Source organism: Culex quinquefasciatus, chromosome 2, assembly GCF_015732765.1.
Source record: "Culex quinquefasciatus strain JHB chromosome 2, VPISU_Cqui_1.0_pri_paternal, whole genome shotgun sequence".
Lineage (NCBI taxonomy): Eukaryota > Metazoa > Arthropoda > Insecta > Diptera > Culicidae > Culex > Culex quinquefasciatus.
The window spans coordinates 199,488,477-199,513,465 of NC_051862.1; the positions used below are offsets into that span (position 1 = coordinate 199,488,477).

The 24,989-nt window shown below is 29.2% G+C and overlaps 1 protein-coding gene across 1 annotated transcript in view; it reads left to right on the forward strand.

Annotated features, from left to right (window-relative positions):
• Positions 1-24,989, forward strand: part of LOC6053417 (lachesin) — a 304,414-nt gene that overhangs the window by 183,819 nt on the left and 95,606 nt on the right. The window contains exon 4 of the mRNA XM_038251455.1: positions 1,509-1,612. Within this exon, the coding sequence (XP_038107383.1) occupies positions 1,509-1,612 (104 nt within the window). The remainder of the gene's footprint in view (positions 1-1,508; positions 1,613-24,989) is intronic.

Here is a 24,989-nt window from a genome sequence, read left to right on the forward strand (position 1 = left end):
AAAACTATTGAACTGTTAATCAGTTAAACAATTTGACAATTTGACAATTTGACAATTTGACAATTTGACAATTTGACAATTTGACAATTTGACAATTTGACAATTTGACAATTTGACAATTTGACAATTTGACAATTTGACAATTTGACAATTTGACAATTTGACAATTTGACAATTTGACAATTTGACAATTTGACAATTTGACAATTTGACAATTTGACAATTTGACAATTTGACAATTTGACAATTTGACAATTTGACAATTTGACAATTTGACAATTTGACAATTTGACAATTTGACAATTTGACAATTTGACAATTTGACAATTTGACAATTTGACAATTTGACAATTTGACAATTTGACAATTTGACAATTTGACAATTTGACAATTTGACAATTTGACAATTTGACAATTTGACAATTTGACAATTTGACAGTTTGACAATTTGAAAATTTGACAATTTGACAATTTGACAATTTGACAATTTGACAATTTGACAATTTGACAATTTGACAATAAATTGAAAAATTGGAAAATTGGAAAATTCGAAAAATAGGAAAATAGGAAAATTGGAAAATTGGAAAATTGGAAAATTGGAAAATTGGAAAATTGGAAAATTGGAAAATTGGAAAATTGGAAAATTGGAAAATTGGAAAATTGGAAAATTGGAAAATTGGAAAATTGGAAAATTGGAAAATTGGAAAATTGGAAAATTGGAAAATTGAATCATTGTAATATTGAAACATTGAAACATTGGAATATTGGAAAATTGATAAATTGGAAAATTGGAAAATTGGAAAATTTGAAAATTTGAAAATTGAAAAATTGGAAAATTGGAAAATTAGAAAGTTGGAAAATTGGACAATTGGAAAATTGGAAAATTGGAAAATTGGAAAATTGAAAAATTGAAAAATTGAAAAATTGAAAAATTGAAAAATTGGAAAATTGGAAAGTTGGAAAATTGGAAAATTGGAAAATTGGAAAATTGGAAAATTGGAAAATTGGAAAATTGGAAAATTGGAAAATTGGAAAATTGGAAAATTGGAAAATTGGAAAATTGGAAAATTGGAAAATTGGAAAATTGGAAAATTGGAAAATTGGAAAATTGGAAAATTGGAAAATTGGAAAATTGGAAAATTGGAAAATTGGAAAATTGGAAAATTGGAAAATTGGAAAATTGGAAAATTGGAAAATTGGAAAATTGGAAAATTGGAAAATTGGAAAATTGGAAAATTGGAAAATTGGAAAATTGGAAAATTGGAAAATTGGAAAATTGGAAAATTGGAAAATTGGAAAATTGGAAAATTGGAAAATTGGAAAATTGGAAAATTGGAAAATTGGAAAATTGGAAAATTGGAAAATTGGAAAATTGGAAAATTGGAAAATTGGAAAATTGGAAAATTTGAAAACTGGAAAATTTGTAAACAAAATGTTTTGAATATTACTCCTGTCTACTTATCATATTTTCTAACCCCTTTCTCTCCACTTTTTTTTCAAATTCACAGAAGCCAACTTCCCCCGGTTCGCGGAACCCATCCCCAACATCACGGTCACAATCGGCCGGGACGCACTGCTGGCGTGCGTCGTCGAGAACCTCAAAGGATACAAGGTATGTTATGTAACGTTAGGCCCACCGATTTTAGTAGCAATGATACGGTTGACGGATTTTTCTGTTGGGAAGCACGTTTTGTGTGCAATTTTGCAAAAAAAAGAAGGACCTAATATAGCATTTCAAAGGGAAGCTTACTCTGTTTTGCGTACCAAATAAAAGCCTGAAATCTCTTGTACCAATCGGATTAGCTGAAAATTTCTGAATGGGGAAAGCTTTTGTAGTGATGTTCTACAACATCATCGTGACTGCATATCAAATTCACCAGATTGAGAGTGATGGATGAATGGTTAAGTTTTGAACAAGAACAAAGATTTTTTTTCCAAAATCTTCTTTGTTTAATTTTTAAAAGGGAACGAATCTAGTTAATTATTTGTGGTTTGCTTGCCAAAACTGTAAATTAATTCATTAGCATTAATTTCTTGTATTTTTCCAAAGATTTTTTTTTAAAGGCACATTTATTTACCCTAATAGTTTGCTTGAAATCTACCGCTGATTAAACCCAACTTTAAACAATACTTCCCGCCACGAAAAAGTCCAATGATCTCGTCCAAAACCACACACACGGGGCGGAAAAAGTTCTCCTCCCACACGTGGCCAGGCGGATGGTAATCGTTTGCGGTTCGGGAAACGATATCCATGATATCCACTTTGCGGTTTTAAAGTTGTACCATCTTGCGGATAGCCAGCCAAAGCTAGCTAGCAGCCAGTTGGCAGCAGCTGCCGATGCTTATGCTTATGATTTTAGGGAGGTTTGTGTGTGTGTGTAGGAGAGAGATAGAGATTTGTGGATATAAACCGCACACTAATTTTGCCAAAACCACACCTATACAGGTTTTTATATACACATATGTGGTAGAAAGATTCCACTCTCATTTTGCCAGAAATTATATAGGTTTTGATAATTGAACTTTTTTAAATATCGCCAAACCACTCATATTTTCAAATCCAAAATTTACCTGTTCCAATTGGCAGAAACTCACATGAAGTCAGCAAAGCTACATTTTCTTCAAAGTTTGCGACCAGGACCACTGTGGAATTTTATTCATTTTTTTAAACACGAAAAGGAGACTTATTTTTTAAACTAAGTCTGATCCATGCATCTTCCAACATTTCTTGATCATCCAAAAATCCTCCACTCAAATTAACCTCATCCAAATCGTGGTGTCATCACTTCATCCATCAACATGGGGTGAATACATTTCACTTTTCATCCTCAAAACCCACTTCGAAAAGCCACAGTTGAGCACAAAACAACGGCAAGAAGTTGGCCTCCCAGAAAGTCAAGAAATGGCCTCCGTTATCCGGCGAAGGATTTCCAACTGATTTCGTGCAAATCCCTGCTCCGATTTTCGATTGGCTTCCCTCGACTGCTCTACTTGTCAGTGTCGTCGGTGGATATAAGTTAAACGACGAGGTTGAACTCCTTCTTGAGCTGTTGTCGTCACACATACTGATGGACACACATACACACATCCTTACTAACCCCTTCACTTTCTGACTGACGCTGCTGCTGATGATGATGATGTGGGTTGGATTTAATATCGATAAAGTATAATTTTATTATTGATTTAAAATCAATTTAACGAGCATCACTGAGCTCAGCGATACACACTCAAAGACACACATACAGAGCGACGGGAAGTGAAAGATAAAGTTGACTTGACGTAAACGCACACACCCCCTCACACAGACGTAGATATCTCTCTCACACGAAAAGTTTTGGTGGCGCGGATGCAGGAAAAGGCAATAAAACGTTTCGTTCGCCGAGAGGATCATCGGGGATTCTGAGGGCAACTTTGGCAGGGCAGGATCTGTGCAAGTGGCAGGTGGTCGACGAGCATCGGCGGTAGCATTTCGAACGTGATACTACTCGGCAAGCATGTTGTCGAAAATTGACGGCAAGATTATGGATTTTTCATGTGTGAGTGTGTGGATGCGAAAAGATTTGCGACGAGCAGTCACTGATTGAATTGTGAACGGGAAAGATTTATTTTTGAAATATTAGCTTTTGCAACTTACGATTTGAAAGTTTATGTCGATCCTTCTACCTAAACTTTTCGGAATACAAAAAAAAAATCGCAGATAATATAACTTCCGTTAAGATGTTTAAAAGTAATCCAGACAGTTTGCATGAGCAAATTTATTGGAAATTTAATTTCAAATATTGATTTCAATGAATCTTGGAGTTTACTTTTCTAAGACTAAAAAAGACGTTTTGAATCAAAAAGTCTTCAAAAAAATGTGAATGCTGTCCATATAAATATGCAACCAAAATTAAAATAATTGTGTCTATAGCTAAATTCCTTACACAAATCTTGGTTGCACAAAAAAAAACATTTTTAAAAGTTCTTATCTTTGGACATGTTTTAGACGACAAATAATGCCATATTTTAAGGGGACCAGCGATGGAAGAATCATCTTCAAAAGAAGATCTTTGAACGTTCATCAAGATAAAAAATCCGAAAGGAACATGGCTCTCTACTCTCGCGCACGAAAGATCGGTAAAAGGAATCTAAAAAAAATCATCTTGATTATTCGTCGGAACATCTTTTTCACTACTACACATGCAAGTGTAACGTCACACGTCGAAAAATGACTTGTCACTTTTTGTTGATAGGCAATGTTTGTAAACAAAGCGAAATTTATCATTTTAGATGGTGCTGACAAGGAAATTCACAAAAAATCATCAACAGATTGATTTTCTTGGAGAAATTCGGGAGCGACTTTCTTGTGCGTATTTTGCCTCCTCTATCTTTCGTGGGTGAATAAAGCTTGCAAGCGAAAATGATTTGTTTGCGATTATTCCATCCCTGAAGGGGATGAAATAATTTAATTTCGTTTGGCCGCGTTACCAATTTTACGAAAAAAAATACTATACTGTAAAAAAGAAATTGACAAAAATGTTGATGAACGATGTTGTATGTATAGAAAGCATAATTTATTTTTCTCCAAGGATGTTAATTGATGTTAATCGTCGATAAGACATATTATCGTCTAACGATAATTATAAAGATGATCTAACAGTATAGTAATTTCGATGATTCCATCAGCGAAAATCGTATCGAAGATAACAAACTACAACTATTTTTTTTATTTTTGTAAAGTTGACCTAATCCAACCATATTATGTTAAATGTTCAATACTTAATTAAATTTTATTTGAAAATGTTATATAATCATAGGGAATCCCATACCTCATCGGACCTCTTCAAGATAGTCTGGATATTTATTGATAATGTAGAAAATTTCTATGTATAAATACACAAAAAAAACTACCGTATATTTTGAAACTTAGAGTTTCATAATTTGCAAAATGCAATATGGGTATCAAGCTTAGCTAAATTTTGTATGCATTTTCACTGAATTAGAGTTATTTTCTTTAAAAGTATTCAAATATTTAACCTATTTTAATTAGCAATGTGGGCATCAAAAGAGGTGTAATTTTGCATATATTTTCACAATTTTATTCGTAATATATTTAAATTTTCACAAAATACCGTATTTTTTAATTTTAAGCTTTTTTTTTTTAAAGGAATTGTGTGAAAATTTTATTAGTTTGAAAACAATACTTTTAAAATAAATCAAAATTCAAAACAAATTACACTTCGTCCAAGGCGTATTTCCAAAAAAAATACAGCTGGAAAAGTAAAAATTCATAAAAAATTTTATTTTCAAAAAAATACGAGTATATTAAACAAGTTTAAAAAATATGAGTATTTTACAAAAAAAAGGTCTATTAAATTGAAAAATCACAAAATTCAAGATCATGTTTTTGTGTGAAAATTTGATCATTTTACAAAAAAATACTTTAAATGCAAACAAAATTTCGTTTAGCGTGATACCCATATTGCGCATAATGAAAATTTAAACTAGAGCGTACAATTTCCCGTCCCGGGAATTCCCGGGATTTCCCGAAAAAATATATTTCCCGTTTTAATTTACAAATTTCCCGGGAATTCCCGAAATTTGAGCAAAAGTATACATTTTTTTAACTTTTTGGAACCATTTTTTTAATTGGTCTAAAAAAAACTTAACATGGTTTTGTTCGATTATATTTATTGTTTAGTTCACATAGAATCAGTTTATCAGAATTTTCGATATTAAAATTTATTTCTGATAATATTAATTGCTCAAGATTAATTGCTGAAGATATAGATTACAATAGATTTTGCTTAGTGAAAATAAGGTAAGGTAAACTTTTTACAAATTATTTGGTGTTATTTAATAAGAACAATTCTTTCTTTTAATAATCTTGTATTCAAGAAATTTCAATTTGAAGTAATATAATTAAACAGCACTGGTGCAACATTGAGTGTTACAATGTTATGCTTCAAAAATGTAAGACTGATTGTGGAATGACGTCAATTTACGGTAAATTAATAACCTGAAACCATGCGGCAAAAAAAAAACAATAAAAAACATACAAAAAACTGCTATGTATTGTTTGAGAGGTGCTCAAAAAATGTAAACAAATATTTCAAATTTGCTCCAAATATTTGAAAACATTTAGTTGTAACAAGTAAAACAAACTCAAGAAGTTATTTTTTTAAGGAAAAAAATAAAATGCTATTCTTCTCATAAAAAACACATATGATAATTTTTTGATTTATTGTAGATTGAAGATTATAAATTAAAAAAAAACATTTTCTTGAAGTTGTATGATTTTTTACATTCAGTCGAGCTGTTGATTGATCTTCACAACTTGTTTTAGTCATTGAAGTCGCTGTCCTATAAAATTTAGGTGCATAATACTGTTCAGAACAAAAATCAGCAATTTTCAATAGATTTAAAATTTCCCGGGAATTCCCGGGATTTCCCGGGAAATTGGTTGAAAATTTCCCGTTTCCCGGGAAATTGGACGCTCTAATTTAAACGTTGTTGAGCCTCGATAATTTTAATGCTAACAAGATGGTTAATTTCATTTTGGTCTCAAATTAAAACATTATTTTTAGTTGTATTTCTTAACCCACCGGAGGTCGCATACGTGTACTTTGTACACACTTTGTAAGGACACTTGTAAGAAAGACGAAAACACGCGACTTCCCGAAGGTTAAATAAAAATAAAGTTTAGTATTAGTGAGTTTTCAATAGAACAAATCTTTAAAAAATATGTATTAAAATAGTGAACATATCCATAAAAATAATTATAATTTTTTAATGTTATTTAACCAATCAGACTTTTCAAAATTTTATGCAGATATCGCTTATATAAAATTCAAAAAAAATATTTTTTAGCATAGAACGTTTGTGATTGCAATGTAGAAAAAATCATTGGAAATATTTTTCTACGTATTTTTTGATTATTTATAAAAAATATGTGCTACTGAAAAAATTGTACATTTTTCAACTCCAACTAATTTTTATTTAGAAAATCATTCCAGTTTTGCTACGTTTTTGCAATTTTATTCAACTTACTCGTTTAATGATCCTTAAAATTGCAAAATCGACAATTTTTTAAACATTTCAAAATTCAATGAATTTTTTTGATTTTTGATGAAAAAAAAAGTTTTAAGGTACTTATGCACATCTTAACCTCACTCAGAGTGATTCTATACCGTATTCCGTACGTATTCAACCTGTATTTTTAATTTTACAAAATATCAGACATTTTTAAATGTCATCCTAGACATTCATGTTGCTGGTTTCGTGTAAGATACCCTGAAGAAATCATGGAAATATTACATCCTTATTTTATTTCATTCTTATCTGTTCAACAAAAAAATACGTCAAAACAGTGTTAATTAACCTTTTTTTAACTTCTGAAACATTTTTATTGAAGTTTAATTTCGATTCTGAAATTAATAAAAAAAAAAATGATGGTGATTTTTCTACTTATGTAATATTAAATAATCAAACAACGTCATAAAGTCACTTCCATGCTAAACCCACCGACTGAATCCTCATCACTTCGTTCGATAGGCACAAATTTCACGACCCATTTCCCGTTTTCAACCCTCCGTTAAATTTTCAAACTTCAAATGCACAGCTTCCCACATATGATGGTGCTGCTGCTGCTCTAAAAGTCGAAGGAAATTGATCCACTTGGTTTAGGGGAGGGGAAAACCTACGCTCGCAGCTGGATCAAACTCCAATTGGCAGCTGTCAGCCGGGAATTTGGAAAAAAAAATTATCGTCCCTAATCTTGGGAAAGTCGAACCCCTTTTACGCTGCTTTGCGATTTGATGACAGTAAGTTGGGTTAGTTTTTTAGCTGTCGTGGTTTTTTTTTAAATCGTTTCTATCAAAATTTGCTGCAATTATGATATCTTCCAAGAAAGACACAAAGAATTCACGGTTGAAAAATCTCAACACGAAAAAAAGAAAGAAATTCCAATCACGTTCCCACTCAGGATCGCTCGGCTTAAATTTCTTTCCTCGAAAATCTGCAACGACCCTTGTTTGTGTGACTGACATGTGAAGGTGGATGTGGCTGTGTGTGAACGTCGCCACATCGTCTTTGTCCGGAATTTTCTCGAGCATCGAACGGAAGGAATTTTCACTAGGTGGAATTTCCCGACACGATATGAAGCTGTTTTTTGCCAAGAAAGGTGAGAATTTGGTGCGAAAAAGTGGTGGTGGGGGAGAAATACCTGTGGGAGCATAAAGACTGAAACATGAGCACACGTATCAAAGTGCAATATCAATCACCGGAATGGTTGAGGAGAATGTCTAGAAATTTTCTGAATGTTTTGATCGATCACTTATTGAGAATTGAACAATTTCTGACATTGTTGAGATTTTTCGTTAAAGGTCATCTCAAGACAGCAGCATATTTAAACTATTCCAGAAAACAATTTCCTTCTGTTTGATTTGTGATCGCCACCCTCAACCAATGTAATCAAAACCACACCTTACCTCACAGTGCTTCAATCTCGAGATAATGAATGAATCCATCATAATAACAAGGCGCTCACAAGTTGTGCAGCACGTTCTGTAAGTGCAACCCTTCAACCCATTTCCAATTACCGGTCTGCAATCGAATGCCGACAAGTGCTCCACTCGGAATGCCATTTGCGTAACCAATATGCTAAAGTGAAATCAATATCCTTGGACCAACCCTCTTCCCCTTCCTCTACCATACTTCCTTAATAATGCCATTCAACAAAATAATCAAATGTCGTGCTGCGAGCGAGCTGCCACAGATTCAGTGACCCTTTGAACCCCAACCCACCCTTGTTGGTGGCATCTCCCGAGAGAGGAGAAGTCCCACCGGAAACCAACAAATCGATTGTGGGTGGAATTGGTGGATGTGGGGACGGAGAGGATCCTTTCCTTTAACGATGAGGATGCTCAGTTTGCTCTATTATGGGGAGCTCTTCGCACTCTAGAGCACTCATTTGCGATTCATCGATGTTTGTACACATACTGGGGGTGTGCGCACGGAGGTGTTAGTTTTCGGGATTTGCTTGAAAAAATTATTGAGAAAATCATAGACTAAGTACAAATATCTATCATCATAAAGATGCCCATTAGATAAAAAATACTCAAAAATATATCAATAAATTACAATCTAATGCTATTATTTCATTCTTCTGTTTGAAATTTTTGTAACTAATGTTTGAAAAACAACTGTACAATGCATTTTAAAAATAGTAAATTTGGAGAATTTAAAGTTTTCTGGAAAAAATGAAGAAGCAGTTTAATCTTTATTTAAAAATGGTTGTATCCGATTCGTCTGAATTCCTTCCCCAAAAGTCCATTCGCCAGAATGGACATTTACTCCATTAACACTCCTCCGTCCAAGGCATCCCGTACTTACACGAACGACCAAGGCGGAAAAAAAGTTGGAACGCTAACTTCAACTCGCTGGTTCTCAGCCAAAACTCAACCAATCTGGATGATTCCTTTTTCCAGAGATTTGTACGGATCTCCAGATGAGCCTAGAACTTTGCAGATCTCGATTTGATCAATCCTCTAATTACTACGACTAAATTAGTCGGAGCAACTTTTTTTCCGCGTGTATTTCCGAAAAGCGACTCAAGCGGGAACATTTTTGCTACGCTGCAAAAATACAATAACTTTGCTAAAATGTTAGCAAAACCCTTAAAATTATATATCAAAATTTCCGTGATGATCTCAGGATTATGATGAGCTTCTCGAAATTCCATTATTTTTACAAAAAATCACAAAACTACGTAAAACTACAGAAAAAATAAATGCCTTATTTTATGACTAGAACTTTATGGTAAAATCATTGATTTCATTGATTTATTTTATGAAAGTGTTTCAAATGGTCTAAATTACAAGTTTCCGAATTATTCTGAGTGTGATTCTTACTGAATACTACAAAATTTTACCAAAACTACGTAAAATACAGAAAATTTTATACTTTCCTTTAGAACTTTATTTGCTACATGGTAAAATCATTGATTTATTTCATGAAAATTTTTCAAATGATCTAAATCATAAGTTTCCGAATTATTCTGAGTGTGATTCTTACTGAATACTACAAAATTTTACCAAAACTACGTAAAATACAGAAAATTTTATACTTTCCTTTAGAACTTTATTTGCTACATGGTAAAATCATTGATTTATTTTATGAAAATGTTTCAAATGATCTAAATTATAAGTTTCAGAATCATGCTGAGTGTGATTCTTCCTGAATACTTCAAAATTTTACCAAAACTACGTAAAATACAGAAAATTTCACAGTTCTGTAAAAAAAATCATTTGTTGTAGGAAAATTTGCTATATTTTTTTATGAAAATCTTTCAAAACATCCATGAGCAAGTCACTGAGAATTCGGTCAGTCGATTTATTTTGATTTTTTTTGTCCGGCTGAAACTTTTTTTGGTGCCTTCGGTATGCCCAAAGAAGCCATTTTTCATCATTAGTTCGTTCATATAATGTTCCATACAAATTTGGCAGCTGTCCATACAAAAATGATGTGCGAAAATTAAAAAATCTGTATCTTTTGAAGAAATTTTTGGATTGGTTTGGTGTCTTCGGCAAAGTTGTAGGTATGGAAATGGATTACACTGAAAAAAAGTAATACACGGTAAACAAAAATTTGGTGATTTTTAATTTCACTTTTTGTCACTAAAACTTGATTTGCAAAAGACACTATTTTTATTTTTTTTATTTTCTGATATGTTTTAGAGGATTCTAAATGCCAACTTTTAAGAAATTTCCAGAATGGGCAAAAAATCTTTGACCGAGTTATAATTTTTGAACCAATATAGATTTTTGAAAAAAATCGAAATATTTGCCGCAAAAATGTTTCAACTTCATTTATCGATGTAAAATCGAATTTTCAATCAAAAAGTATTTCAGTAATTTTTTGTAAAGTGCACCGTTTTCAAGTAATAAATTTAAAATCAAGACTAACATTTCAAAAGGGCGTAATATTGAATGTTTGGCCCTTTTAAAAATATTTTCAGCTTTTCAAAAATATTTTTTTCAAAGGTGAGCAAACATGGGCACTAATGAATAACTGCGATTTTTTTCAAAAAAGTTACCTAAAAATGGCTTGACTTGAAAACGGTGCACATTATAAAAAAAAATCACTGAAGCTCTTTTTGATTACAAATTAGATTTTACATCGAAAAATGAAGTTAAAATTTTTTTGCGACGAATGTTTCAATTTTTTGAAAAAATTCTGTATTGATTCAAAAAATCATAACTCAGTCAAAGATTTTTTGCCTATTCTGGAAATTTCAGAAAAGTTGGCATTTTCTGTCCTCTAAAACATATAAAAAAAATAAAATAAAAATAGGGTTTTTTGCAAATCAAGTTTTAGTGACAAAAAGTGAAATTAAAAATCACCAATTTTTGTTTACCGTGTATTATTTTTTTCAGTGTAGTCCATTACCTACAACTTTGCCGAAGACACCATACCTACAACTTTGCCGAAGACACCAAACCGATCAAAAAATTCCTTCAAAAGATACAGATTTTTGAATTTTCGCATATCATTTTTGTATGAACAGCTGCCAAATTTGTATGGAAAATAATATGAACGAACTAATGATGCAAAATGGCTTCTTTGGGCATACCGAAGACATCAAAATAATTTCAGCCGGATTAAAAAAATCAAAAAATAAAATTAAAGAAAAAAAAAACGATTCTGTAGAGAACTGCTCCCATACAATAAGCTTCCAAAACAATGTTCTACATTCTAATACCAACATAAAATTATAAAAATTATAAAATTTTCTGTATTTTAGTATTCAGGAATAAACACACTCAAAATGATTCTGAAACTTATAATTTAGATCATTTGAAATTTTTTCATGAAATTATTCAATGATTTTACCATGAAGCAAATAAAGTTCTAAAGGAAAGTATAAAATTTTATGTATTTTACGTAGTTTTGGTATTTTTTTCTAATATTCAGGAAAAATCACACTCAGAATGACTTGTAATTTAGATCATTTGAAAACTTTTCATGAAATAAATCAATGATTTTTCCATGAAGCAAATAAAGCTCAAAAGGAAAGTATAAAAATTTCTATATTTTACGTAGTTTTGGTAAAATTTTGAAGTATTCAGGAAGAATCACACTCAGCATGATTCTGAAACTTATAATTTAGATCATTTGAAACATTTTCATAAAATAAATCAATGATTTTACCATGTAGCAAATAAAGTTCTAAAGGAAAGTATAAAATTTTCTGTATTTTACGTAGTTTTGGTAAAATTTTGTAGTATTCAGTAAGAATCACACTCAGAATAATTCGGAAACTTATGATTTAGATCATTTGAAAAAATTTCATGAAATAAATCAATGATTTTACCATGTAGCAAATAAAGTTCTAAAGGAAAATATGAAATTTTCTGTATTTTACGTAGTTTTGGTAAAATTTTGTAGTATTCAGTAAGAATCACACTCAGAATAATTCGGAAAATTATAATTTAGATCATTTGAAAATTTTTCATGAAATAAATCAATGATTTTACCATGAAGCAAATAAAGTTCTAAAGGAAAGTATAAAATTTTCTGTATTTTACGTAGTTTTGGTAAAATTTTGTAGTATTCAGTAAGAATCACACTCAGAATAATTCGGAAACTTATAATTTAGATCATTTGGAACATTTTCATAAAATAAATCAATGATTTTACCATGAAGCAAATAAAGTTCTAAAGGAAAGTATAAAATTTTCTGTATTTTACGTAGTTTTGGTAAAATTTTGTAGTATTCAGGAAAAAACACACTCAGAATGATTCTGAAACTTATAATTTAGATCATTTGAAACATTTTTATAAAATAAATCAATGATTTTACCATGAAGCAAATAAAGTTCTAAAGGAAAGTATAAAATTTTCTGTATTTTACGTAGTTTTGGTAAAATTTTGTAGTATTCAGTAAGAATCACACTCAGAATAATTCGGAAACTTATGATTTAGATCATTTGAAAAATTTTCATGAAATAAATAAATGATTTTACCATGAAGCAAATAAAGTTCTGAAGGAAAGTATAAAATTTTCTGTATTTTACGTAGTTTTGGTAAAATTTTGTAGTATTCAGTAAGAATCACACTCAGAATAATTCGGAAACTTGTAATTTAGATCATTTGAAACATTTTCATAAAATAAATCAATGATTTTACCATGAAGCAAATAAAGTTCTAAAGGAAAGTATAAAATTTTCTGTATTTTACGTAGTTTTGGTAAAATTTTGTAGTATTCAGGAAAAAACACACTCAGCATGATTCTGAAACTTATAATTTAGATCATTTGAAACATTTTTATAAAATAAATCAATGATTTTACCATGAAGCAAATAAAGTTCTAAAGGAAAGTATAAAATTTTCTGTATTTTACGTAGTTTTGGTAAAATTTTTTAGTATTCAGTAAGAATCACACTCAGAATAATTCGGAAACTTATGATTTAGATCATTTGAAAAATTTTCATGAAATAAATCAATGATTTTACCATGAAGCAAATAAAGTTCTGAAGGAAAGTATAAAATTTTCTGTATTTTACGTAGTTTTGGTAAAATTTTGTAGTATTCAGTAAGAATCACACTCAGAATAATTCGGAAACTTGTAATTTAGATCATTTGAAACATTTTCATAAAATAAATCAATGATTTTACCATGAAGCAAATAAAGTTCTAAAGGAATGTATCAAATTTTCTGTATTTTACGTAGTTTTGGTAAAATTGTGTAGTATTCAGTAAGAATCACACTCAGAATAATTCGGAAACTTGTAATTTAGATCATTTGAAACATTTTCATAAAATAAATCAATGATTTTACCATGAAGCAAATAAAGTTCTAAAGGAAAGTATAAAATTTTCTGTATTTTACGTAGTTTTGGTAAAATTGTGTAGTATTCAGTAAGAATCACACTCAGAATAATTCGGAAACTTATAATTTAGATCATCTGAAACATTTTTATAAAATAAATCAATGATTTTACCATGAAGCAAATAAAGTTCTAAAGGAAAGTATAAAATTTTATGTATTTTACGTAGTTTTGGTATTTTTTTCTAATATTCAGGAAGAATCACACTCAGAATGACTTGTTATTTAGATCATTTGAAAACTTTTCATGAAATAAATCAATGATTTTTCCATGAAGCAAATAAAGCTCAAAAGGAAAGTATAAAAATTTCTATATTTTACGTAGTTTTGGTAAAATTTTGAAGTATTCAGGAAGAATCACACTCAGCATGATTCTGAAACTTATAATTTAGATCATTTGAAACATTTTCATAAAATAAATCAATGATTTTACCATGTAGCAAATAAAGTTCTAAAGGAAAGTATAAAATTTTCTGTATTTTACGTAGTTTTGGTAAAATTTTGTAGTATTCAGTAAGAATCACACTCAGAATAATTCGGAAACTTATGATTTAGATCATTTGAAAAAATTTCATGAAATAAATCAATGATTTTACCATGAAGCAAATAAAGTTCTGAAGGAAAGTATAAAATTTTCTGTATTTTACGTAGTTTTGGTAAAATTTTGTAGTATTCAGTAAGAATCACACTCAGAATAATTCGGAAACTTGTAATTTAGATCATTTGAAACATTTTCATAAAATAAATCAATGATTTTACCATGAAGCAAATAAAGTTCTAAAGGAATGTATCAAATTTTCTGTATTTTACGTAGTTTTGGTAAAATTTTGAAGTATTCAGTAAGAATCACACTCAGAATAATTCGGAAACTTGAAATTTAAATCATTTGAAACATTTTCATAAAATAAATCAATGATTTTACCATGAATCAAATAAAGTTCTAAAGGAATGTATCAAATTTTCTGAATTTTACGTAGTTTCGGTAAAATTTTGTAGTATTCAGGAAAAAACACACTCAGAATGATTCTGAAACTTATAATTTAGATCATTTGAAACATTTTCATAAAATAAATCAATGATTTTACCATGAAGCAAATAAAGTTCTAAAGGAAAGTATAAAATTTTCTGTATTTTACGTAGTTTTGGTAAAATTGTGTAGTATTCAGTAAGAATCACACTCAGAATAATTCGGAAACTTGTAATTTAGATCATTTGAAACATTTTCATAAAATAAATCAATGATTTTACCATGAAGCAAATAAAGTTCTAAAGGAAAGTATAAAATTTTCTGTATTTTACGTAGTTTTGGTAAAATTGTGTAGTATTCAGTAAGAATCACACTCAGAATAATTCGGAAACTTATAATTTAGATCATCTGAAACATTTTTATAAAATAAATCAATGATTTTACCATGAAGCAAATAAAGTTCTAAAGGAAAGTATAAAATTTTATGTATTTTACGTAGTTTTGGTATTTTTTTCTAATATTCAGGAAGAATCACACTCAGAATGACTTGTTATTTAGATCATTTGAAAACTTTTCATGAAATAAATCAATGATTTTTCCATGAAGCAAATAAAGCTCAAAAGGAAAGTATAAAAATTTCTATATTTTACGTAGTTTTGGTAAAATTTTGAAGTATTCAGGAAGAATCACACTCAGCATGATTCTGAAACTTATAATTTAGATCATTTGAAACATTTTCATAAAATAAATCAATGATTTTACCATGTAGCAAATAAAGTTCTAAAGGAAAGTATAAAATTTTCTGTATTTTACGTAGTTTTGGTAAAATTTTGTAGTATTCAGTAAGAATCACACTCAGAATAATTCGGAAACTTATGATTTAGATCATTTGAAAAATTTCATGAAATAAATCAATGATTTTACCATGAAGCAAATAAAGTTCTGAAGGAAAGTATAAAATTTTCTGTATTTTACGTAGTTTTGGTAAAATTTTGTAGTATTCAGTAAGAATCACACTCAGAATAATTCGGAAACTTGTAATTTAGATCATTTGAAACATTTTCATAAAATAAATCAATGATTTTACCATGAAGCAAATAAAGTTCTAAAGGAATGTATCAAATTTTCTGTATTTTACGTAGTTTTGGTAAAATTTTGTAGTATTCAGTAAGAATCACACTCAGAATAATTCGGAAACTTATAATTTAGATCATTTGAAACATTTTCATAAAATAAATCAATGATTTTACCATGAAGCAAATAAAGTTCTAAAGGAAAGTATAAAATTTTCTGTATTTTACGTAGTTTTGGTAAAATTTTGTAGTATTCAGTAAGAATCACACTCAGAATAATTCGGAAACTTGAAATTTAAATCATTTGAAACATTTTCATAAAATAAATCAATGATTTTACCATGAAGCAAATAAAGTTCTAAAGGAATGTATCAAATTTTCTGTATTTTACGTAGTTTCGGTAAAATTTTGTAGTATTCAGGAAAAAACACACTCAGAATGATTCTGAAACTTATAATTTAGATCATTTGAAACATTTTCATAAAATAAATCAATGATTTTACCATGAAGCAAATAAAGTTCTAAAGGAAAGTATAAAATTTTCTGTATTTTACGTAGTTTTGGTAAAATTTTGTAGTATTCAGTAAGAATCACACTCAGAATAATTCGGAAACTTGTAATTTAGATCATTTGAAACATTTTCATAAAATAAATCAATGATTTTACCATGAAGCAAATAAAGTTCTAAAGGAATGTATCAAATTTTCTGTATTTTACGTAGTTTTGGTAAAATTTTGTAGTATTCAGTAAGAATCACACTCAGAATAATTCGGAAACTTGAAATTTAAATCATTTGAAACATTTTCATAAAATAAATCAATGATTTTACCATGAAGCAAATAAAGTTCTAAAGGAATGTATCAAATTTTCTGTATTTTACGTAGTTTTGGTAAAATTTTGTAGTATTCAGTAAGAATCACACTCAGAATAATTCGGAAACTTATGATTTAGATCATTTGAAAAATTTTCATGAAAAAAATCAATGATTTTACCATGTATCAAATAAAGTTTTAAAGGAAAGTATAAAATTTTCTGTATATTACGTAGTTTCGGTAAAATTTTGTAGTATTCAGGAAAAAACACACTCAGAATGATTCTGAAACTTATAATTTAAATCATTTGAAACATTTTCATAAAATAAATCAATGATTTTACCATGAAGCAAATAAAGTTCTAAAGGAAAGTATAAAATTTTCTGTATTTTACGTAGTTTTGGTAAAATTTTGTAGTATTCAGTAAGAATCACACTCAGAATAATTCGGAAACTTGTAATTTAGATCATTTGAAACATTTTCATAAAATAAATCAATGATTTTACCATGAAGCAAATAAAGTTCTAAAGGAAAGTATAAAATTTTCTGTATTTTACGTAGTTTTGGTAAAATTGTGTAGTACTCAGTAAGAATCACACTCAGAATAATTCGGAAACTTGTAATTTAGATCATTTGAAACATTTTCATAAAATAAATCAATGATTTTACCATGAAGCAAATAAAGTTCTAAAGGAATGTATCAAATTTTCTGTATTTTACGTAGTTTTGGTAAAATTTTGTAGTATTCAGTAAGAATCACACTCAGAATAATTCGGAAACTTATAATTTAGATCATTTGAAACATTTTCATAAAATAAATCAATGATTTTACCATGAAGCAAATAAAGTTCTAAAGGAAAGTATAATATTTTTGTATTTTACGTAGTTTTGGTAAAATTTTGTAGTATTCAGTAAGAATCACACTCAGAATAATTCGGAAACTTGAAATTTAAATCATTTGAAACATTTTCATAAAATAAATCAATGATTTTACCATGAAGCAAATAAAGTTCTAAAGGAATGTATCAAATTTTCTGTATTTTACGTAGTTTCGGTAAAATTTTGTAGTATTCAGGAAAAAACACACTCAGAATGATTCTGAAACTTATAATTTAGATCATTTGAAACATTTTCATAAAATAAATCAATGATTTTACCATGAAGCAAATAAAGTTCTAAAGGAAAGTATAAAATTTTCTGTATTTTACGTAGTTTTGGTAAAATTTTGTAGTATTCAGTAAGAATCACACTCAGAATAATTCGGAAACTTGTAATTTAGATCATTTGAAACATTTTCATAAAATAAATCAATGATTTTACCATGAAGCAAATAAAGTTCTAAAGGAATGTATCAAATTTTCTGTATTTTACGTAGTTTTGGTAAAATTTTGTAGTATTCAGTAAGAATCACACTCAGAATAATTCGGAAACTTGAAATTTAAATCATTTGAAACATTTTCATAAAATAAATCAATGATTTTACCATGAAGCAAATAAAGTTCTAAAGGAATGTATCAAATTTTCTGTATTTTACGTAGTTTTGGTAAAATTTTGTAGTATTCAGTAAGAATCACACTCAGAATAATTCGGAAACTTATGATTTAGATCATTTGAAAAATTTTCATGAAATAAATCAATGATTTTACCATGTAGCAAATAAAGTTCTAAAGGAAAGTATAAAATTTTCTGTATATTACGTAGTTTCGGTAAAATTTTGTAGTATTCAGGAAAAAACACACTCAGAATGATTCTGAAACTTATAATTTAAATCATTTGAAACATTTTCATAAAATAAATCAATGATTTTACCATGAAGCAAATAAAGTTCTAAAGGAAAGTATAAAATTTTCTGTATTTTACGTAGTTTTGGTAAAATTTTGTAGTATTCAGTAAGAATCACACTCAGAATAATTCGGAAACTTGTAATTTAAATCATTTGAAACATTTTCATAAAATAAATCAATGATTTTACCATGAAGCAAATAAAGTTCTAAAGGAATGTATCAAATTTTCTGTATTTTACGTAGTTTTGGTAAAATTTTTTAGTATTCAGTAAGAATCACACTCAGAATAATTCGGAAACTTATGATTTAGATCATTTGAAAAATTTTCATGAAATAAATCAATGATTTTACCATGTAGCAAATAAAGTTCTAAAGGAAAGTATAAAATTTTCTGTATATTACGTAGTTTCGGTAAAATTTTGTAGTATTCAGGAAAAAACACACTCAGAATGATTCTGAAACTTATAATTTAAATCATTTGAAACATTTTCATAAAATAAATCAATGATTTTACCATGAAGCAAATAAAGTTCTAAAGGAAAGTATAAAATTTTCTGTATTTTACGTAGTTTTGGTAAAATTTTGTAGTATTCAGTAAGAATCACACTCAGAATAATTCGGAAACTTGTAATTTAGATCATTTGAAACATTTTCATAAAATAAATCAATGATTTTACCATGAAGCAAATAAAGTTCTAAAGGAATGTATCAAATTTTCTGTATTTTACGTAGTTTTGGTAAAATTTTGTAGTATTCAGTAAGAATCACACTCAGAATAATTCGGAAACTTGAAATTTAAATCATTTGAAACATTTTCATAAAATAAATCAATGATTTTACCATGAAGCAAATAAAGTTCTAAAGGAATGTATCAAATTTTCTGTATTTTACGTAGTTTTGGTAAAATTTTGTAGTATTCAGTAAGAATCACACTCAGAATAATTCGGAAACTTATGATTTAGATCATTTGAAAAATTTTCATGAAATAAATCAATGATTTTACCATGTAGCAAATAAAGTTCTAAAGGAATGTATCAAATTTTCTGTATTTTACGTAGTTTTGGTAAAATTTTGTAGTATTCAGTAAGAATCACACTCAGAATAATTCGGAAACTTGTAATTTAGATCATTTGAAACATTTTCATAAAATAAATCAATGATTTTACCATGAAGCAAATAAAGTTCTAAAGGAAAGTATAAAATTTTCTGTATTTTACGTAGTTTTGGTAAAATTTTGTAGTATTCAGTAAGAATCACACTCAGAATAATTCGGAAACTTATGATTTAGATCATTTGAAAAATTTTCATGAAATAAATCAATGATTTTACCATGTAGCAAATAAAGTTCTAAAGGAAAGTATAAAATTTTCTGTATTTTACGTAGTTTTGGTAAAATTTTGTAGTATTCAGTAAGAATCACACTCAGAATAATTCGGAAACTTGTAATTTAGACCATTTGAAACATTTTCATAAAATAAATCAATGAAATCAATGATTTTACCATAAAGTTCTAGTCATAAAATAAGGCATTTTTATTTTTTCTGTAGTTTTACGTAGTTTTGTGATTTTTTTGTAAAAATAATGGAATTTCGAGAAGCTCATCATAATCCTGAGATCATCACGGAAATTTTGATATATAATTTTATGGGTTTTGCTAACATTTTAGCAAAGTTATTGTATTTTTGCAGCGTAGCAAAAATGTTCCCGCTTGAGTCGCTTTTCGGAAATACACGCGGAAAAAAAGTTGCTCCGACTAATTTAGTCGTAGTAATTAGAGGATTGATCAAATCGAGATCTGCAAAGTTCTAGGCTCATCTGGAGATCCGTACAAATCTCTGGAAAAAGGAATCATCCAGGTTGGTTGAGTTTTGGCTGAGAACCAGCGAGTTGAAGTTAGCGTTCCAACTTTTTTTCCGCCTTGGACGGAGGAGTGTTAAATAATGATTTCTCAGACATGTTAGTTGCAATAGTTTTACTACAACAAGTATCCATTTTTGTGAATGCAATGTGAAATTCATCCTTCTATTTTTTATGATAAGAAGATTTGATGATTTGAAATTTGAATGGTTTGAAATTTTCAAAATTTAAATATTTTCATTGAATTTTGAAATTTAGTAATACAATAATAACTAAAAAAAACCAAGAAAAACACAAAACCAATGACACAAAAAAACTAATTTCAGATGAATTTTCGGCTTGCAGTCATTGAAAGCAGCTCAAACACTTATTTGTGTTCTTTATCCAACGTTTCGATTTTTATTAAATCATCTTCAGGGAAACTAAAAATTTGGGTTTTGGATTTTCCGTTAATTTTTGTGTGTTTTCAAACGAAATATACAAAAGAACTGAAAAAATAAGCAAAAAAATAACCCAACTAAAAACAAAAAGAAAACAAAACACAAAAAAATAATCTAAATAATTGAATATTAAAAATAAACTACAAAAACGAAAAAGACAATAAACTGAACAAAAAATGAAAAAAAAATCAAAATAATCGAGAAATAAAAAAAATAACTGAAAACCCAAACAACCTTATAATAAAAAAAACAGAATAATAAAAAAACCAACAAAGAAACAAAACAAGAAACCAGAAAACCAAAACATTTAGTAAAATCCACGAAGTTATCAATCCAAACATTCCAGAAACAAAACATTCCAAACATGCAGGAAACAAAAAAAGCAAATAAAGAATAAGCAAAGACCACAATAATTTGAAAAAAATAAAATAAAAAATAAAACCCAAAAAATATATAAAAACATAGAAAAAACCAAAAGACAAAAAAACAATAAACAAAATTATTTAAAATATAAAAACAATCCAGAAAAAAAACAATAAGTTAACAAAACTATCCAAAAACCAAAATTGCCAAGAACTAACATACCAAATACCAACGAAAACCAACATCTAAAAAAACAAATAAAGTAACAATAATTCTGGAAACCATAACAAAAACAGGAAAAATCCACCAAATAAATGAAGAAAAAGCGAAAAAATAAGACTAAAAAAAAGAATCAAGAAATACATAAAAAAAACAGAAAAACACAAAAAAAAACTTAAAACCTGAATTACCTAAACCAAAGGACAAAAACAAATAAAAGCACCAAAATATTAAAAAATCCAAAAATAACAAGCAAGCAAAATTTGATAACCAGAATACCAAAGCTCCAAGCAAGCAAATCTAAACAAAACTTAAACAAAGAACCGAAAACCCAAGCAAAAACCTAAAATATCCTGAAAACAAAAAAAAAAACAAAACACTTCAAATAAATAAAAAAACAAAAAAAAACATAAAAATATGAAGCCAAAAAATACCAAAACATTAAACAAACAAAACATAAAAAACCAGCAAACAAGAACTGAAGAACTAAAAAACATCAATATACCCAAAGAAATAAAAAATAAATAGAAAAAAACGAATTATTAAGTATCCAATAAAAACAAAAAAAAACAAAATAAGATTACCAAAAAAAAAAAACTTAAACATAAAACGAATCAAATAAACATAGAATAAAACAAAAAAAAATCAGAAAACCATAGAACCAGAATACCAAAAACCAAAAAACTAAAACACCAATGAACCAACAAACAAAATTTGGATAGTAAAAACCCAACCAAAACCAAAAAAACTGAAACTTAAATATCCGAAGAAACCGGAAAACACAAAAAACTTGAACAATTTTAAAAACCAAAAAAAAAAACAACAAAACAGAAACATAAAACAAATAAAGAACCAGTAAACAAAAACTAAATAATAAAGAACAGCAAAAACAAGAAATGCTAGAAAAAATAAACAGAAAAGCGTAAACAAAAATCAAAATCATAAAATGTGAAAGAAAATTAAAACAAAACATGGAATTAACAAAACAAAAACAAACAAAGAAAAAAACATAAAACCAAACAAACAAAAACAACATAAATTAACAACACAAACTTGAAATAAATGTATATGAATGCTAACGTCAACACACACACACAAATCGTAAGGAAAATCATTTTTGTTTTGTGCTTTTACCCATTTTTGTTAAAATAGCTTAGAATTTTTTTTTAATGCCAAATTAATTTTAAAAAATGCCAACATTCTCTATTAGGTAAGCAAATATAGCATATTTTCGTTCAGATTAAAAATTGTTAACTTATTATTTATTTTATCATAGAGAATGATCAATGGCTTATTACTAATAAAGGAAAAAAAAAAAAAAATAATAAAGGAGTTGAGTTCAATATTGAAAATAAGAAATTCAAGTAGAAGAAATGTTGTCTAAAAATTCCCCTTTTACTTTTAATTTGGAAATATGTAATCCAAGACGGCATCTCCATTTATAAAAAAATTGTCGCTTTTGTAATCAACTGAAAAAATACACGCAATATGAACAAAAAGCGATCATCACGAATTATCCAATTGTGAGAACTGCTAGTTTATACTTTATATTATTTGAGAAATCACAGAAAAAATGTAAGTCGGTGAAATAATTTTAATGAAAACAAAAAAATACTCCACCGTGCCTGATCCATTTGAGCCATTGTTTGCCAACGTCCTGTCCCTGGTGGTCCCTTCCGGTCACTTCCGGGTTCTTCCCTTGCCATATCCTGCCTCTCAACTAGATTGGTCAATTTCTGCATTCTGCTCTGGGCCCGTCCTCTGCCACACAGCATACGTGAGACTGATATAATAATATTAGGTAAATACAGAACCAAAAGGGGTGGGAGGGGGGGTCGAGAACTTCTGACCCTGGTGTAAGCACGGAGCCTGTCCACGTGGCGACACCCTCTCCTCAGTGCGGACAAGTTCAAGGCGATGGACGACAGTAGCTTTTTCCACCGCAGCAATTTCCCTGGATGTTTTTCCTACTCTTTGTGAATCGTTTGCGCAGTCGAGTCAAGTCCTGTTTGCTTTGCTAAAAAGGTAAACCATCATTTGCATGTGAGCAGGGCAAATGTTAGCTTTTCGACTTGTGTGTAATTTTGAGCTTTGGGAGCTCTGTTCATGTGTGGTGAATAGAAATTAAAGCTAATATTTTAATTGTGATTATGTTGGTGTTAAGGCGATTCGATTAGGACTTTTTCAAACAAAGTCCTTAAAGATCAAACCATTATGCTGAAGCTCCTCCAGCCTTGGTATATTAAATAAGCTTCAATGGCAACAAAACGATGGCAATGTGGATTATGAATAAAACATTCCCGGACCCTTGGGAGATTTTCCTCCCACCCAACATTATGATGCTGCAAAAAAGTGAGGGAAAACGAGCCCGACACGACCAACAGTGGCATAAATCGTCAAGTGTTTTCCTTTTTTTGCTACTTTCTTCCTTCTGTTCCATATTCAATAAAGGTTAAGAAAAGAGAAATCATTATTCACCATAATTCTGTCGCTTGACTTCATGTTTTCCCCTTGAAGAAAAGACGCAAAAAAAAACATTCCCAATTCATATTCAAACCACTTTTTTCCGTCGTCGTCGTCGTTGGTCATTTTGTGAGGGAGGAGGTGCGACAAATTGTGTTCCAGCTTGAAATTCAAATTCAAACGCGTTGTCGCCATTTTTATGCTAAAATCAAGCAACACAAAAAATTATGCATTCCACCGGCTCCCCCCTGGAATGCGGCAAAAAGCTGTTGCTGCATCGCGGGTGGGCTTTTTGATGTCCCGGTGATTGAAGTGTCCGCCCTGGTGGTTGTGGCCTTGTTTTGATGAATGCTGATTTCATTATTGGGTGACAGACAGGAACAATCCGGATAGAAATGAGCGAAATTATGCAAAGAGCCCTTTTTTGCTGATAAGAAATTGTTTCGAACAAGTAAAAAAAACATTTTTTTTAATTGAGTACTGTAACAAAATAAATTGAAAAATTGATCAAGTTTCATTAAAATTGGATACAAACTTTATAAACTTCGGCAAGAAAAAAACAAACCTACCAATTTAATCCAATCCTTTCGATTCTACAACCAACTAACAGCAAATCTTTTCCGCAGATCGTGACAGGTGAAGCTAAATTGAAAATCCGATTTTCCTTTTTCCCTCCCCCACCCCAACAAGAAAGAAAAGCTTCTTTCACTAACAAACACATTGATTTCTCTTATCACGATCGCACGATGCACTGCTGCTGTGCGATGTGGGTGCACCAGTCTTGAGTTGGGTTGAGTTTTCTGGCGAAAATATTTTCATTCAATTATGGATTTAGAATGAGAGAGTGAGCGCACTGTGTTGCGCTATTTTTTTCGGGTTGCTCCTTTCTTCGGTGCACCTGGTACGTGCACTAACGGAAAGCCACATAGATTTCACTAAGTTAGTGTTGCGATCGAAGTTTGAGGGGAAAAGGGAAAAGGCACTGGAAAGTTATGATGGAGAAAATGCATGAAACCCGTTCCCGATTCTGTGCTATTTCAAGATTATTTTTTCGAGTATTGTTTCAAAATATTTTCTGAAATACAAACTTCAAAACAAAATGCAGTCAAATGCATTTGTTTTCATTGATTTTCTAATATTTGTA